Below are 18,310 nucleotides of genomic sequence, written 5' to 3'. Positions count from 1 at the left end.
GGATACTTTTTCCCTCTTAATCTTCGTCAGTTTAATTTTCAGACCTAGCTGAAGACTTCCCGTCATGTCTCATTGGCCAGAAGCAGAGGAAGGTTCCCTGGTCAGACTTGGCTGCAAGGGAGCCTGAGATGCGAGTCTCTGAATATTTTAGCTCCCCAGATAGGAAAGGCAGAACATGAGAAGGGAGTTGGAACAGCTGTTGGGTTTTCAGTGTCTTACATACCTTATTCTAGCCACCCGGCTGCCGTCGAGAACTCCTCTTAGCGAGACCGGGGGGAGCACTTGGTGTGCAGAGCGACTGGCCAAATTTCTGATCCCTGGAAGTAATTTTTCTGGTGGGATGCCATTGGACGGAGGAAGGACTTGTATTGCTTCCATGTTTTGGTCCCCTGACTAGGAAGAAGAGATACCATTCCTGCATGATTTAAAGCAGTCTGGAAAACCAGTACGGGCAAAGCTACAACTTCTGGAAGGCACCATTCCAGTGGCTCATCCAGGCTTTGTCCCTTCTTAACACTGATCTCATGTTCCAGAACTCGGTGAGCCGCTGCCTTTCCTATCTGCCCAGAGTTGCTGAAATCTTGGAAACTGTAGCCCCTGAGAGAGAAAGAGAAGTAACGGCAACGGGATGCCTGGGAAGATCGGACCGTGCGGCAAAGCTTCGACCCTCTGCCAGAGTGGCCCCAGGGGTCTGTGGCGATGTCTTCCCTATATCTGGCTCCCGAAAATCCTCTCCATTAGGGATGTGCAGTGGGAGCTTGTGCAAAGCTAAAATGTTACTGCCTTTTATACATCAGGCCCGTGTTTGTACCTAACTTTGGGTTAAATGCTAACCCATTGATGAACATATCTGGCTTGTACGCTTTTGTGACTTTACCTCTCTTTCCATGTTTTTATGGATATTTTCAACAGTTAAGGGGGTGTGATCTGGAGAACAAACCAGCAGCCACGTCACCTGGAGACGTCTGAGGACTCCCCCACGGAGATTCTCAGTGTGTGCGAGCGCGAGTGAGCTATGGACATGTGAGAATTCACAAAATCTTTAATTAGTGAACGTTGGAAAACATAGTAACACGTGTATCTGTACTCGAAGATTTCAAACGTATGCAGATGTGATGAAAAAGTTATAAAAAAAGTTCAAGTTCTGGTGATGGCACAGTAGCATTCCTTCAGTCTATATTTTCTTTTTTTAATTTTAAAATGTTTTTATTTATTTTTGAGACAGAGAGAGACAGAGCATGAGCAGGGGAGGGGCAGACACAGAATCAGAAGCAGGCTCCAGGCTCTGGGCTGTCAGCACAGAGCCCAACAGGGGGCTCGAACTCACAGACTGTGAGATCAGGACCTGAGCTGAAGTTAGAAGCTTAACCGACTGAGCCACCCAGGAGCCCCCCGGGGGGGGGGCTATATTTTCTAATCAATAAATTTAAGATGGCAGAAACTATTATGTGAGGATCTAAAGTTGTTTAAGGAGTTGTTAAAGGGGTCTACATGCTTGAAAATGACTGGGAATCATCCGTAGTGCATTTAAACATTTTAAATTGGGAAAATACAATGGGAAGAGAACAAATAATATTGTAAAGGCTGTGGATGTAAAGCTCTTAGGAAATGCACTTTGTTTACTAAAAATAAATACCTGCATGGCCACCTGGATGTTAAGGGAGAAGTGCATGGGGCAAGTTGATAATATACAAGTGGACTATGGGAAAGAGAGAGAGAGAGAGGAAAAAAAAAAGGCCGAGATGTTTTATATAACATAAGGGAAGAATTTTGACCTGTGTGTGGATGTGTGTATGTGTGTATGACAGAGAGAGTTCAAGAAAGACTGGCGAAGAATGCCCAGAAATGGAAGAAATGGAAGAAAAATGGAGAAATGGAAGAAAAGGTCCAGACAGGTTATCAAGTTGTGGGGGAGAGGACGGGGATAAGGGAACAAAAGGGCCACAGGCCTACAGATTTTAGTAAAGTTGGTTTACAAGAAATTCCCTATGGTAGATTTGACAGGATAATTTTAAAAATGGGCTCACCAAACATTTATTTGGATGATAGCTGTCTGCAAATCGTAGTAATGATCCACAAAGAGCTTATATGAATGGGATTTGAGAATGTGAAGGAAAAAGGGGCCATGATCTGCACATGGATCAAAGCAAAGATAAGAGAAAAAGCCTAATTGTAGGAAGTGAAGGTTAAGAATCCAGTGGAGACAGGAAGTTGATCAGAAGAACAGCCAGGCTCCTCAGGTATTCTGTGTGTGCACAGCGAGGGCGGCGAGTAAGAAAACATGTGGACTTAGCCTCATGGGGGCTGGAACTGTGTTTATTTAAATATTAAAATAATGGGGGCGCCTGGGTGGCTCAGTCGGTTAAGCGTCCGACTTCGGCTCAGGTCACGATCTCACAGTCTGTGAGTTCGAGCCCCGCGTCGGGCTCTGGGCTGATGGCTTGGAGCCTGGAGCCTGCTTCCGATTCTGTGTCTCCCTCTCTCTCTGCCCCTCCCCCATTCATGCTCTGTCTCTCTCTGTCTCAAAAATAAAAAACGTTAAAAAAATTAAAAAAAAATTAAAAAAATAAATATTAAAATAATGGTGGCCCCATGAAGCTGGAGGATTTTGACATGCAGATAAGGTTTTCTAGAACTCTCTAAGTCTGTCCCCACTACCATCATTTTCAGACACTTGCTTGGTTTCTCTAAACTGATATGGTCTCTTCCTAAGAATGCTTCCTCTCATGGTACTTAGCACACAAAGGTCTTGTGATATGGTCCCCGCTTACATCTTCAGATTTCTTTGTCGTCCTCTGCCCTCCACCCTTCTTTGAACTCTGTGCTCTCGTCACACAGAAGTAGCTGGAGGTCCCTGAATGTGCCATTTTGTCTTCTCAAAATTTGTACGCAAGCTATTTTCTCTGCTGATAATGCTCTCCGTAAATGCACTGCTCTCAGTTATACCTTCTTGACTCAACTTCACTCTACTATCTTCCAGAATCCATCAAAACCTGGCTGAGCTGCCCCATGGGCATTAGTATGGCATTATATCCCCGGCCACCTCCTCCATCTTGGGTTTCCTGAACGCGTGTCTCTCTCCACCAGTTGGTAATATGTATCGGCATTGCATGGATGTCTCTTATTCACCCTGGACCCGGCTGTAGCACGTTTGCTAAACGATCATCTTATAAGTGTTTCGATTCTGGTAAAATCTACGGACATGGATAATGTCCTACATATTGCTTTTCACTCTGAAGCATCCAGCATGGAGTAAGTGCTCAATATGTATTGAATTCCCATGTTCTTTAGCTGAACAAATGCTCATTTACTCATTTAACAGCTCAGCATGTACTATGCGCCAGCACCACGTTGGGCACAGATGGTAACAGGCTCATCTGGATGAACAGTGCAGTCAGCAGGATGGTCTTTATGAGCACTGTGTTGAGAGATTTCCCAGGTTACATCTGGATTTGGTAGCTCAAGATGGTGGTACTTGTCCCACATGCACGTGATCCCCGATGGAAAAGGCATAGCTCCTACCTCTTGCGGACAGTCTTTTCCAAGCCCACAGTGCTTGCAGTCCTCTCAGAGCTCTGACAAATGTACAAGAATGTGTATTTTATCCAGGAGCTTATAACCTTATAGCAAAAGACGCGTTGCATGGAAAATCAGGGAGCTAGCTAAAATCGAATGCAATAAAGTTCTGAAACGAGTTTAACAGGCACCCCAAATCAAAGATCAGATAACAGAACAGAGCAGGGAGTAGAGACATTGGTGCTGGATGGTATTACGGGTCAAGTGGGTAAAACCGTGGATTGGATCATAGGATACCGACACTCTGATATTATCCATGCTACCTGGAGTGAGTCCCTTTGGTTCTCTCTAGGAGGTACCCGGGCTTAAGGTGAAGGTACAGTCAGGAATCAGAGTGCCTGATTAGTTACCGGCTACATGTCCCTTAACCTTTCTGTTCCTCTGTGTCCTCATTCCTAACATAGAGATAATAATATTACCTACTTCATAAAGTTGTTATGAGAATTAATGAGGCAGAAGAATGTGTTGGGCATGGTAGTAAGCATTTGGTAAACGTTCGCTGTTGTCCTCTTGGCCTCAGTTTCCTTAACTGTGAACTGGGGGTAGTATTACCTCATTGCGTTATTGTAAAGATAAGAAGGAATAATAGTAATAGAAACATTTGACCCACAATAATCATTCAACAAAAATCTGTGTCGTCTGGACCAGTGGGGTAAAATCTCCATGACACGGAAATAAACCTTTGAAACAGTCTCTCTTACTGATAGCAAAGGAAGAAAAATGATACCTTGTTTCCAGGATAACAATTATGCCTTTTCATAAATTCTTGAATTCCTTTGTTTTTGGTAGTACCTACATAATTGGGTTTACACCATGAAAAATTCTTCCCGTGAGTTTGCCTGGGGTTTCAACAATCTTGTTTCCCAATGGAATTGAAACATTTTATTAGCTTGGGAATGCTCTCTCACCACAAACTGATCTTAATCACAATTTATTTCTCTGTTCTTAAAAGTCTTGCTGGGGCACCTGGGTGGCTCAGTCAGTTAAGCCTCTAACTTCAGCTCGGGTCATGATCTCGCAGTTCGTGAGTTCGAGCCCCGCATCAGGCTGTCTGCTTTCAGCATGGAGACCACTTCAGATCTTGTCTCCCTCTCTCTTCTCCTCCCCCACCTGTCTCAAAAATAAATAAACATTAAAAAAAAAAGTCTTGCACCGCTGAGGCTGCGATGCCATTTCGGGCTGGTTTCTAAATTAACATTGCACATTTCTCCCAGCACCAACTTCCACAAAGTATGGAAGCAGGTGCATGTAGAACAAATTTTGGAGAAAATTATATGGACATAACCAACAGCCCCAGAGTCTGCCTAACTGTGCCAGGCAGACCTGAGTCATGAGTGTTCCGGAGAAACAATTACTTCCAAGGGGAGCACAATTTAACAGCTTAAAGGTGAATTACACGTGATTTACTCAAGGAAAAAAATACTCCTGTAAGTCAAACAAAGGACTGCATTTTTCTCCCTGATATTTTGGCAGAACAATATAAAGTAAGGGATTGTTCGAAAAGAATGAAACCTACTGAAATTAAAAGGATGTAATTAATTATTTTAGTTTTATTATTACTCCTATACCTCAATTGTATAGAAAAATTAGTATATCATTGAAGTATAGCCACTTAGCAAATGTATAAATGAGTGTGCTGTGTTGTGTGTGTGGGGTTTTTTTTTTTGTTTTCATTTTTTAATTTTTAATTAATTAATTTTTAGGATCCTATGGGATTAGCAGTACTTCCTATAGGAAGTAAAACGGTACCAATGAGCCAAAAGAAAACAAAATTAAATTTTAAAAAACATGTATGATTTTATGATTTACTGTAAAGGTTATATAGCTGACTCGAAGTTTCAGCTGGGAACTATCTGGGGTGATTTCAAGTCCTTTGCCTTTAACGGAGATTAGGTGCCTTCTGAGGGAAGACGGGATGAGAAATTATCCTTATTTGGTATTTGGTCAAACAGCCCCTTGAAATGAAGCCATTCTAACCTTCCCCCCCTTTCTCACCGTATCTTGGTATCTTTTTACATGGCTTTTATTCTCTATTGTATTCAATAACTCATCTTCTTGGGGAAGACTGCCCGAGGAAACCATTGAACTAGGGAACCCAACTCTGCTCAATCTAAGAATCTTCTACAACGAGTTCTGGCTCACATCTGAGTCAGTAGGTGTTTTGCTGAGAAGCAGAAACTAATTGCACACTAACAGGGGGCGGGGGGCAACTGGGAGCTCTCAGAACTTTTTAAACCCTGAGGCTAATTATTACTTGGTTCCTACTACTGAGAAAACGCTACCTACAAAGCCAGATTCAACAACTATTATTGAACGAGAAGACAGTCCCACCTATCTATGGCAATTAAACATTGCATTTTCAAATTGGCTGACTCCCCTTGGATTTACACATTTAAATTGGAGTTTTCCTCGGGCAGCTACCGGGTGGGTTTATTTTGAGGTGTTTTTGGTTTTGTTTTCATTTGTTTGTCTGTCTGTTTTTTTTACCTGCGAACATAAGATTTAGCCCACCAAAAAGTACCCCCTTGAAAATTCACAAACAGTAGAAGTTAAGGACTACCACTAGGCCTGTTCCTGGGATCTCAGAGGCCTCAGCTCCTGCGAGCAATCTGACCAGACTATGGGTGATATTACAAATATTTCACAACGGGGATGGGGCACTGACCCATCAGAAGAGGCATTAGCTGTGAAACCAGCTCAGGCACAATGTGTCTGCTGACTGATTTCAGTCCTCTGGGTCAGTCACACCGCTTGAAGGCTTCATCCATGTCTGCCAGGCCCTGCCTCCTGCAGGCTCCCTCCAGTGCATGTCCGCAGCTGTGGTGGCAGCCAGGGGGTAGCCTGTGGAAGCAGCAACCTCTCTGCCCTCTCTAGGGCACAGCCATTTCAAAGGGAAACAAGAGCCCTGGCTGTGTGAGCCCAACGCTACCCGGAGTCTGTGGTGAAACAGCTTCCGCCATGTTGGTTCAGAGCCTTCTCTCTCCCTAGATCTCAGAGAAGCCATTTGCCTGGCCCTCACAGTCACAAGGAGCCTCAAACTGAGGCTTTTGATGTGATTTCCAAGTGAGGTTAAATGTACAGTCATAGAGATAAGCTGACCGAAGTGAAAAGGGAGATAATCATCTTTAAATCTGTTCTTATTTCCAGACAAAAGAGTCGACAGTCTCTCAGAGATTCACATGTCTATCAATCCTGCCATTTCCTTGGCAATATCAAGCTGTATAGAATATTTTTTTATTGTGATCAGTCATCAATGTGTTAAATGCCCGTGTTTTTAAAGCACAATAATCTGTGTCACAGGTTTTGCCACTTTTTAATGTAGGGAAAGCCTGGGAAAATGCTAATGGCTAAGGCCTGGGTCTTCCCAAAATGACTGGTTTGTTATTAGACTTGCCCTTTTCACAACCAAGGCTCTGTTAAGAGGTCGAGTTCATTGGCCTGACTTGCTCTTCCCTGGGGACAAGTTTCCTTCTAAAGTCTGCTCAACTCTCTTACAGGTAGACTCTCCATCGGGCTGCCCAAGGAAGCCTGAGAGAGCTGGGCCTGACTGAGTTCAAGGGGGCCTGGTTCAGGCTAACCCTGGGAACCCAAGACTCAGTAGGAGCATAGTAAAAATGCCCCACCCTCAAAATCATCGTCTGCATAACCAGAGTAGTGACAGACCTGTGGTTTGCTAATGTGGTCCCACCCAGGACCCAGCTCAGGACTACAGGAGATGGGAAAGGATCAGGGAGCAGCCTGCCTCAGGCTCTTCCTTTTCTTCACCCCCCTTTCCACTAAAGAGGTGCCATGATTACCTCTCTTACATACTGACCTCCTATTTAGCTTTTCCTTTGTCGAAAGGAGTTTCCCGGCTTTAAAGAAGTTTGAAAACAATTGCCTTTGGATACTCATCTGATTAGCCCAAGTGTACATTTCTTAAATCTCAGCCTGCGGCATCTTGGATTTAGAAGGGTCTCAGGGGGAACGAAGCCCAGCCCCTTCAACTGGGCCAGTGAGTCCAGCCAGTTATACTGATCTGGGTTCCAGTGCATCGGGCAGCCGGGGCTCCATTGCTTGAGAACTTGCACTCATACAGTGAATATTGTTCTTGGTCTCTGATCCTTTGGGCAGGTGCTGGTGGGGTAAAAAGGGCCTCAAGGAAACTCCTCTTAGCCTGATCTGAAACATGAAATTGGAGGGGCGCCTGGCTGGCTCAGTCGGTTAAGTGTCAGACTTCGGCTCAGGTCATGATCTCACAGCTTGTGAGCTTGAGTCCCGCATCGGGCTCTGTGCTGACAGATCGGAGCCTGGCACCTGCTTCAGATTCTGTGTCTCCCTCTCTCTCTGCTTCCCCACTCATGCTCTGTCTCTCTCTCTCTCTCCCCTTCAAAAACAAATAAACATTAAAAAAAAAAAGAAACATGAAATTGGAAGAGTCTGGAAGACCCATCTGCTGAGACAGAGGAACAGGCATCCAGCCCCCCAGGCCAGAGACCTCAGGGTGAGTTTTGCACCAGCCCCGCGAGAACCTGGGCCAACCACACATCTTCTCTCACTTGTGTGAGATGTTGTAGCACTGTGCTTTTCTAATATCACCCACACAGCGGTCGGGTATAGGCACCAGGATTATGAATTGAGCTTAACGCTGCCTATAAGGTCGGTTATAACATGCCCATGAATACTAAAAAAAAATTACTAAAAACATACACGCTTTATGTCGTAACTGATTGAAAATGGACTTAAGTTCGTTAGCTTGTAGTCACTGGAACAAAGAATTCTTTCCAGTTTCAGAGGAGGTTCCCCGGGCGAGATCTGCCAACACTTTTATTGGGCGTAAGAGCGTTAGGAGGCGCTAACATGGAGTCTGGAAATTTTTGTGTGGATTTGTTTCTCAGTATCTCACATGATCTAATTACTTTGTCCTGGGTTGTATGACTCATTCGTCTTTGTGCTTTAATTTCCCCATCTAGGAATACAGAAAAACTTGTATCTTCAAATGCAGGACTAGGATGGTAATTATTGAGCATACGTAAATACTCTGGATTTCCTGGATGAAACTATGGGAATGTACAAAGCGGTCAAAAGAACGATTCGACACACATCATTTCATTAAAACCTCAGCATTTTCATAAAACAGACTACAGTATAATCCCAAATCGTACAGCGAGCCTGCACTATGCCTTCCGTAGGTACAAGTCCATACACATAATTGCCTTGGATACCACGACACGTCTGAGACAACTTATGAAAATTTGTACTAATAATGCTAAAATGTTTGTATCCATCTAAATATAAACTCTAGCACAAATCAAAGCTTTATTCATTTAGGATTTGGGGGAGACGTTTAGGCTTCCTTTCTTTTCCACGTAATAAAGGTTCATTTACAATTAAGTTAAAAAATAATTTACCGTGTTTATTCATTTTATCATTTCTTTGGAACACGGTTGCATTGTCAGTTGAATCTTGTGCCTTTGCAAACACTAACACCTGTGACCTTCCTTCAGGATGACCGTGACCTTGCGCAATTTAACCTATTAAGAGTACATGGTGCTTTCAAAGCCATATCAGAATTAAATAGTCCATATTTTTAATTGTTGCCGTGGAGGCCCCTTCAGGACAAAGTTTCTTTTCATCCTCTTTGTGACGTTCCCACGGGCTATTTAGCGAACGCTTTTGTTGACATGGCCACCTGAGCAAGCTCGGCGGTTCAGTCTTTCAGGAACTCGGAGAGAACATTGCAACTCTTTCCTTTACCCTCAAATACAAGCTTCCCTGGCCTGCTTGGGGACGTAGGAGCCAGAGAGCACCCTTGGAGAAAGGGGTAGTTCTGCTTAAGCGAGGGAGAGGCCGTCCTGAAGGATGACCTCAGGTACTCATTCTTGACCAGAAGTGGGGAAGTAGGAGGAAGCTGAAGGGGGAACAGGGCAGGGAAGAATGACAGCCTCTCATTGTGGAAGAGCCAATCCATGACTCCGTCAGAGGGGTCGTGGATTCAAGTCCAAGATCAGACAGACCCACGAGGCAAATGTGATTTGATAGATCCACTGCAAGGTGAGAGGCACATGCCTTTTGAATCAGTTAGTGTTCTGGATTGTTCATGAAAATTGGCCATTTTCACATTGGCCATTCCAATAAATGGCCTGGGAATCTATGGTAGGCATGGTGAAGGGGCACAGAGCTGAGGAAAGCTTCAGAGAGACACTTATCTGTGTTCGATTTAATTTCCTATTACGATTAGTTTCCATTCCTTTGGGAACCAACTAACAGAGTAGGAAAGGCTAGCCAAGAGCTTGCAGTGCGTTTGTGGGAACTGTAAATGTGGAAGTGAAGGAAAGCATTTGCTGTAGCAAAGATAACTGGAATGAATTAAAACTTTTCCCAGTTTCGCCTCCAGAAGGAAAAAGGATTCAAGGACCCTCAGTTTGAAAGGCCAGTTTGACAGTTAGGCAGGAGCAAACGGAGCACAGGTTTGAGGCTTCCCTAAGGCTCAAATGCTCAAATGCATTACCAACTAGACGCTGGGAAGTTAAAAAAGAAAGTTGGTGTTCATTGATTACGTAACTAACAATTTTCCAGAGCCTGCTTAAAATACTGACTTAAAACATGGTGGTTCTCCATGTTCCCTCCTTACAGATTGCCCATTTGTGGCAATCAATGAAAAAGTGTGTGTGCGCGCGCGGGTGTGTGTGTGTGTGTGTGTTTACACATGTGACTCCTTTGCCAGTCACTCTTCCCCAAATGAAAAAGAGTTACACATTATGTCAACACAGTCCACGGACCCATCGTGCCAGCAGTGGGACTTCAATCTCCACGTTACAGCTCCTTGCCTCTCTTCCTCCCACCGGATCCCGTTCCCTTCTCTCCACGCACCGTGCACGCTCACGTGTACACACACACACACGCGCGCGCGCACACACACACACACACACACACACACGCGAGCGAGACCCGAGCACAGCTTGCTCCTCCAGCCGGTCGGCGCCTCACTTTACCTCTGGCCCCGGGAGGATGCCGGCTGCCGCTGGCCGCGCCGCTGCCGTCCGTCTCGGCCGCTCTCCCCTTCGGGTTCAGCAGAGCGGGGCCCTCTCTATTTTCAACAGGTACCATGGTCGCGGAGAAGTTACAGCCGCTCCCGCGGCCCCGAACCACCCCGGCTGCCCCCTGTGACAGCGGCGGTCACTGTCCCCATGGTAGCATGCTTAAAGAAGGGTGGGAAAAAAAAAAAAAAAAAAAAACAACTTCGGGCAAAGCCAATGTGATTTGTAACCAACTTTGTTTCTATTTCCGAAGGCTTTGCCCTTTTCGGTGACACAGGCTGTTGCTATTTGCAAGCAGCCTATCAGAGGCAGTGGGAGGGCCGTGTCTCCGAGGATTGTTTTTGCCTTCAGATGCGGAGTTGGAAGCAAGGGGTTAAAAGGCCGGGGCGCTCAGGGTTTGGCCGCAAGCTGGGGTGGGGGGTGGGGGGAGCTCTTGTATGCCCCGCACCTTTGAAAAGAGGCAGAGAAGAGAAACCTGCAGATTTAAAGGGAAGCTGAGAGGGACGGCCCAGAATGTTCACAGATGGTATCACTTAATCTTGCAGAGAGGGGGACAATTTATGCAAAGACATACCAGAAGGAAAAGTGTGGCAGTTTTTCAGCAAGGCTGTTACTCCAAGAGTCGTGATACTCACCATTTAAACAAAGCATAAGACAGCTTTGCTGTTTCGGCCTGATTTTGCTCTAGGTGAGTGTGGTATGCACTCTTCCTCCACAAGGCCCGTCAGACAGATCCAGGCCCGAGACCAAGCGTGCATGAACTCATACTGCATAGATTCTTTCGACTTTTTATACCCGGGGATGATCGCAAAGTAATCCAGTTTATTTATGCATAGTTGTCTTTATGAGAGGAACCAACCCCCCCCCCCCAACCCCAATCTTCGTCAGGTTGTGTGATTGCCTGCTTGTGGGAGGAGGGTGTTTCCAATTCAGAGACGTCAGACCGATGACCCATTGTGTGAGTGTGGTGGCCATAGACTCAGAAACAAAACCAGGGAGTGAGAAGAAGATTTTGCCCCCCGATTGGTGAATATGATTTAGATAAAAAGGTCTTACAGAGTTGTGATATTTTACCTTCGGCTGTATGTTTCAGCAAGTCGTGTTTCGCGAAAAATCTTAGGAAATTGGGATCGTTTTAGAAAATCATTAGGCGTGAAAACGAAAATTTACGGAGCACTTATTATGTGCCAGCAATTGTGCCGAGGGTATTAACTCAGATGATTCTTTTCTTTGGAGATGATTCTTTTGAGAAACGACAACAGCAACAACAACAACTTGTGAGCCAGGTACCCGTGTTACAGAAGAGGCAATGGACGCTGAGAAAGTTGCCTCAAGTGTCACAGCTGCTTTAGTGGCGGGGCTGAGACTGCAAAGCCAGGCAGCCTGATGTACTCCTACATCCGAATTTCCCAGCCTTTCCTTCTCTGACTTTCTTGGCTTCCTTCCCTCATCAGCCTTTCTTGATTTTAGGAAGAGGCCGTGAAACATGCCCTTTTGACCTAGTCACTTCCCTGGACGGAGAGGCCGATCTGTGCTGTCGGCAGAAGCTGAACCACTCTGGACTCACTTTTGACGCCTCGGCTGGATCATAACACAACTGTGAAGTAACTTATCATGTGTATCTTTCCTTCGCTCATCACCAGATCGCTTTATATTTGTCTTATCTGTCCAGGAATCACATAGCGAATGGAAACAAACCTGTAGGAACTCGACTAGTATTTACCGTGCACCTGTCATATGTGTGCTGACCCTGCTGAAGCTCTCCAGATATCGCCCAGCCCCCTCCTGGTTCAGAGGTGAATATACCCCCGGATCAGCTTGTCCCCACCGAAGAATGCGTAGTGCGATGATGCTTTAGTTTTAATTTGTTCCCGGAAGGTGTTATGATGGTAAGAGCTGTACTTTTTATCTGCGACACACATACATCTCTCATCGGCTCTCCATATTCTCTTTGCTTCTACCTTTAAAAAATTTTTTTTAATGTTTATTTATTTTTGAGAAAGAGAGAGAGACGCAGCATGAATGGGAGAGGAGCAGAGAGCGAGGGAGACACAGAGTCCGAAGCAAGCTCCAGGCTCCAAGCTGTCAGCACAGAGCCCGAGGCGGGGCTCAAACTCACCAGCTGTGAGATCATGACCTGAGCCAAAGTCAGATACTTAACCGACTGAGCCGCCACCCGCGTGCCCTTGCTTCTCCCTTTTCTGCTCAGAACCAGTGACCTCAATTGGCGGGGAGTGGTGGAGGGGAGGACATATTCTTGCACTTGGTCAATCGCGTAATCGCCTTGTTTAATGATCCCGGGGCCCTGCGTCTCCTCCAGCGGCTTGTGGGCATCATGAAAGTGTCAGGGTGTTTGCTGTAGTCTTTGATCAGAGAGAAGACAAACTTAATTCTAGAATTCTTTAAGTCTGGTTAAAAGCAATTCTCACTTTACTTTCTATGGTCGAACTCTACTGGAATTCCTAAGGCATAATCCAACAAGAAACCAAAAGGAATGAGCAAACAATGTGACTGACTACCTCGCCTCCTGGTAGAACTAATTCTGTTCCTCATTCCGTTGTTGCCCTGATGTGAGCCGTGGCTATCCCGGTCTGTCCTGTGCTCGCCTTACTCTCTTAACTCCGAGCAAAGGGAGGAGATTCCTTTCACCTGGGCTACAGGGGAATATTCTTCTGCCTAAGTTTCCTGAAGTAACCTGTATTTCTTCATCATAGTTTGCACATTTATAATTTATAATGTATTTCTTGGTGTAGATTGATCAACTTTGCCTTTTCTGCTAGATAGCAAGCTCTACGAGAGTATGGAGCATGTTTCGTTCATTATGGTCCAAGTGAATATTCAGTAAATATTTGCTGGCTAGCAGGCTGATCCCTGTAAATGCAACCCATGCTAGCACTGTTCGAATGCAAAGTCCGAGAGAACACGTACCTACGTCTGGGTGTGCCCTCGTCCATCTCTGTCCCCCCAGGTCCTGGCACAATACCAGCCATGCTGTATAAATCCTTGATCATATCTGAATATCGTATATCTGAAATAAGCGAGTGCTCACAAATGAAGCTTTTAGTGAGCTGAAGACCTGTTTAGTTTTGATGTATCAAAACCCATTTGATGATTGCCTGTAACACTCTGGCCTTCCTCTCTCATTTCCGTTAATATCTTTGGAGCAAGTATCACCATCGGCTTTCTGTCCCTCTTCCATGGAGTTTGAGCCACTGCTATCCTTAAAAGCTGTTCCCCACCCCCAAGAAATAGATCTTAGCAGACAGCACACAGTTTGTTCCTTATAACCCCAATAATTATGCCACACACCGTTTTAGACCCCCTGCTTGTAGATCATGCTGTGGAATCCTAAAAGACATATCATGGCTGATAAATTGGCAAGATAGGTAAGAGGGGACCAGAGACAAGGCCGGAAGCATTGCCAGGCACATGAATGTCTACTATATTCCAGGCCTATTTTTGTGGCGAGTTTTTTTTTTTTTTTTAACATCACAACTTTGTGAAGTAAATACTATGACCCCCATTTGCAGAAATTGAACTTGAGAAGTTTATGAGCATGCCCAAGATCAAAAAGTACTTTGCAATGTTTTATCATGAAAATTTGCAATAACACAGGAAAACCTAGATTCTATAGTCAACATTTTACAACATGCTTACTCTTTGACTTATATGTCCACCCCTCTATCCATCCATTGATCCATCCTAGTTTTCATGAATTTCTTTTTTTTAAATGTTTGTTTCTGAGACGGAGCGAGCCTGTGTATGCTCGCACAAGCAGGAGAGGGGCAGAGAGAGAGAGAGAGAGGGAAACAGAGGATCCAAAGCAGGTTCAGAGCTGACATCAGAGAGACTGATGTAGGGCTCAAACTTGCGAATCTCAAGATCATGACCTGAGCCCAAGTCGGATGCTTAACCGACTGAGCCACGCAGGCGCCTCAGTATTTATGAATTTCAAAGTAAGTTGAAATACTTTGGGATGTGTATCATTCCCTAGAGTTCAATATTTATTTTAGTTCTTTTTTTTCCCCTTTGAGACATTTTACATACAACAAAGTGCACAAATCCTAAGGGTACCATGACATGATTTCATGTGCACAGTCCAAAGCTCTGTTAAGTTACAGAACATGCCCATCATCCCAGAAAGTTCTTTGTTATCTCTTCTGAGTAAATTCCCATTTCAGCCTCTGGAAACAACCAGTGCTGTGGGTTTTTCTCACATGGGTTACCTTTGCTGGTTCTGGCTCTTCATACCATGGAATCATAAAGTATGTACTCTCGTAGAAGGCTTGTTTCACTGAGCGGAATTTTGAGATTCACCCATGTTTTTATGTGTATTCTGTTCATTCTGTTCATTTTATGTGTATTATGTTCATTCTGTTATTGCTGAATAGGATTCCATGGGTGACGATGACACGGTTTATTTATCCATTTTCCTACTGATGTGTACCTGGACTGTTTCCAGTTTGAGCTGTTATAAATAAAGCTGTTATGAACATTCTTGTACAGGTCTTTTTGTGGAACATAAAATTTCAAAGCACAGCGGTCCAAGTCCATTTGATTCCAAAACCCACATGTTTTCCACTACACCCCGTTGCTTCTCCCCAGTGTATCCTACGGCACTGTGTTTATGTGCGATGTACCTCTGGAGTTTTTTAATCCTAAAATGGTTCATTACAGTGTAAGCACAAATGGGGAAATATGATCTTTAGAAAAAAATTACCCAGATACAAAGTCAGCTCTTCCTTAGCCCCGGTCCGATCAACTACTCAGCTTGGTACGATTTTTTGGAAAGATAGTTATTATATTACCTGTTTATACTACCTAAATAACTTCTTTCTCTTAAAAGTTTTCAATATAACTTTGTTTCTTATATGTAGAATCTTACCAATCATTACCTATGGATTCAAGTTCCTCACATTATAAAAGAAGCACGGTTGAATTTATTATAATATATTTTCTGGGTAGAAAATGATAAACCATTAAGACAGTTTAGCAATAAAATCATTAAGGACAGTATAGCAATAAAAACTGTTATTTTATTATTGTGAATGAGAAAATCAGAGTAGAAAATTGCATGCTGATTACCATTATAATAATTTTTAAACATGCATGTGCATAGCGGTAGAGATTAGAAAGGAACTTGTAAAAATTGAAAGTAACTGACAATGTTGGAATGGTAATCTTAGGCCACGTTAAGAAATTTAGACCAGTCCTAATCATGTGTAAATCATGTGTAAAAAGTATTTTCGGAAGAAATGTTTTCTTAATGTTGTGATAACATTGTATAATATATATACATGTATATACATATACAATATATATAACATATACAATATATATAACATATAATATATAATATATAATATATAATATATAATATATAATATATAATATATAATATATAATATATAATATATAAGTATCCATCTAAAGAACCATTCTTCAGATTTAGGGCTACTATATATTATTGTGCAATTTAGACATTGCACAATAGGCGGACCATTCCCATTCACAGCACAGGTTGGTTTTATTTAATCGTAAAACAAATTTTCCAGAAAACGATACTTGAAAATGTCATGGGGGGGTGGGGTGCGTCTGGGTGACTCAGTTGGTTGGGCGTCTTACTCTTGATATCAGCTCAGGTCACCATCAGGTCATGATCGAGCCCCGCATCAGGCCCTGCCTTAAGAGCATGGAGCCTGCTTGGGATTCTCTCTCTCCCTCTCCCTCTCTCTCTCTCTCTGCCGTTCCCATGCTCACGTGCTCGTGCTCTCTCAAAATAAATAAATACGTTTTAAAAAAACATCATGAGGAAGGGGCAGCTTTTTCTAATTTGCACAAAGATGTATCTGAGCAACTAAGAAGGCTGTTCAAATTATAGTCTTCCTTTAAATTTCCTTTTTGATTTGTCTGGCCTTCATCTGCTTTTTTCCCGCTTGGCTATACAAATGAGTGCCTTTCTTCATTCCGTCAGCTATTGTTCCTAATAAATCATTTCTAATTTTTAAATCTTCCTCAGTACTCTTACACGGTCTTGCAATGGATCCTTTTTCATTTGTGCAGAGGTAGGTTAAAAGTAAAATATTTACCTGCAACGAGTTAAGACTAACGAACTCTTTGCACCATGACTCTGACATCCTCTCTGTCACGTTTTCTTTGCGTCAGGTGACATGGTGGCCCTCGAATATTTGGGATCCAGCTTAGGGGCAGTTAATTTGGAAAAATATTTGGTTTGAGTTTCAGTTAGATGGCTCCCAGGAGCTTTGGTGTATATAGTTAAGCTCTTGTTAGCTCTCTTTGTAAAAGAAGGACTTCTGGGAATTCTCCCATGTCACACATATTCCACGTTGTCACTCATGGGGCACCGCGATGGAAGGGACAGAGCTGGAGACTGCCTCTCAACATGAACCTGTCCTATGGCTCTCAGCACAAGACGTGTGTGGACTGTGGAGGATGGCCATGCTAGGGGACACACTGGATTCTTTTGATTCTCTCTGTAGAAAATAATGTCACCAAAAACATGTGTATGGAGAGGAGAGGGAGAAAAAAGTACTGTCAGATGTATCAGGCGATTCTTGGATTGTGTGATGTTTGTAACAGTGGCAGCTTTTCAGTACAGTAAAACCTGGGATAGCGAGTAACTTGTTCTGTGAGTAGTGTCCCACAAGACGAGCAAACGTTTCTGATAAATTTTAACTTGCTAAATGAACAACGTCTTGCGATACGAGTAGTACGTGATGTTGAACGCCACATGATCACAACTGAGCCAAAGGTTCCTGAAATTCGCTTTGATATACAAGTGCTTTGGATTATAAGCATGTTTCTAGAATGAATTATGTGTACACACCAGAGTTTTACTATATTTGGAATTTAGCTAAATAAATATTCACATTCATATGTAATTTTGAATTCTTATTTTATTTATGTATTTATTTTAAGGTTTATTTATTTTGAGAGAGAGAGAGAGAGAGAGAGAGAATACAAGTGGGGGGAAGATACAGAGAGGGAGAGACAGAATCCCGAGCAGTCTCTGAGCTGTGAGAGCAGAGCCCGATGTGGGGCTTGATCCCATGGACAGTGAGGTCATGACCTGCGCCAAAATCAAGAGTTGGACACTTAAATGACTGAGGCACCCAGGTGCCCCATTTTGTATTCTTATTTCTTAAAAGTAGGAGCCCTCAACTTTTTAAAACCTTCGGGCCCCACAAAACTTAGATCAAGAAGCATGAATATGTTTGGTAAATAGAGTTCTCTCCGGATGAGCATGCTTACTAAACGTCTCTCAGATCCCTTCCCTTCTCCCCTTCTCCACCGCTGCTCCCTGAATCCAGGCCACCTGACCGCTGGCCCTGTGGGCAGCTGCAGCAGCCTCTAACGAGCCCCCCTGACTGTGTTCTTGCTCCTGGAGGCCATTTCCAAACTGCAGCCAGGAAGATTTTTTTTCTAACATCAAGACCCTTAAATGGATTCCAGGTATTTTAAACCTTTCGCCAGCTTCCTCCATTCTTAGGATTGGTCTAAGTTTCTTAATGAGACTTGAGATGCCCTGCACAGTGTGGCTCAAGCTGGGATCTCCAGACCCGTCTCCTGGCCCTTGAACTCTGCTCAACTTGAACTCTGCAGTCTCCTCCCATCTCAGACTCTACAGTGGGCCAGCCAATCAGTGCCTCCTTGACTGGATCCCCTCTCAGAAGGCCTCGTCTCACTCCTCACCG

At 43.8% G+C, this 18,310-nt stretch overlaps 1 protein-coding gene and 1 long non-coding RNA gene across 4 annotated transcripts in view; one reads left to right on the top strand and one right to left on the bottom strand.

Moving 5' to 3' along the window:
• Window positions 1-10,852, bottom strand: part of SLC2A12 (solute carrier family 2 member 12) — a 56,912-nt gene extending 46,060 nt beyond the window's left edge. Inside the window, exon 1 of one of the 3 annotated variants that reach the window (XM_053904468.1) lies at window positions 10,551-10,852. In XM_053904468.1, coding sequence (XP_053760443.1) covers window positions 10,551-10,665 — 115 coding nt within the window. In that variant the 5' untranslated portion in view covers window positions 10,666-10,852. The remainder of the gene's footprint in view (window positions 1-10,550) is intronic. The other 2 variants (XM_019420517.2, XM_019420516.2) reach the window with 2 other exon arrangements.
• Window positions 10,563-15,092, top strand: LOC128777644 (uncharacterized). Its single transcript, XR_008422890.1, has 2 exons — window positions 10,563-10,658; window positions 11,141-15,092. It is a non-coding gene; the product is annotated as an uncharacterized LOC128777644 (long non-coding RNA).
• Window positions 15,093-18,310: the final 3,218 nt, after the last annotated feature.

The sequence above is a fragment of the Panthera pardus genome, unplaced genomic scaffold, assembly GCF_024362965.1.
Source record: "Panthera pardus isolate Hobbes unplaced genomic scaffold, ASM2436296v1 HiC_scaffold_17, whole genome shotgun sequence".
In the NCBI taxonomy this organism is placed as follows: Eukaryota; Metazoa; Chordata; class Mammalia; order Carnivora; family Felidae; genus Panthera; species Panthera pardus.
Note: the sequence above shows the minus strand (reverse complement) of the source record. Positions and strands in the feature narration are given on the sequence as shown.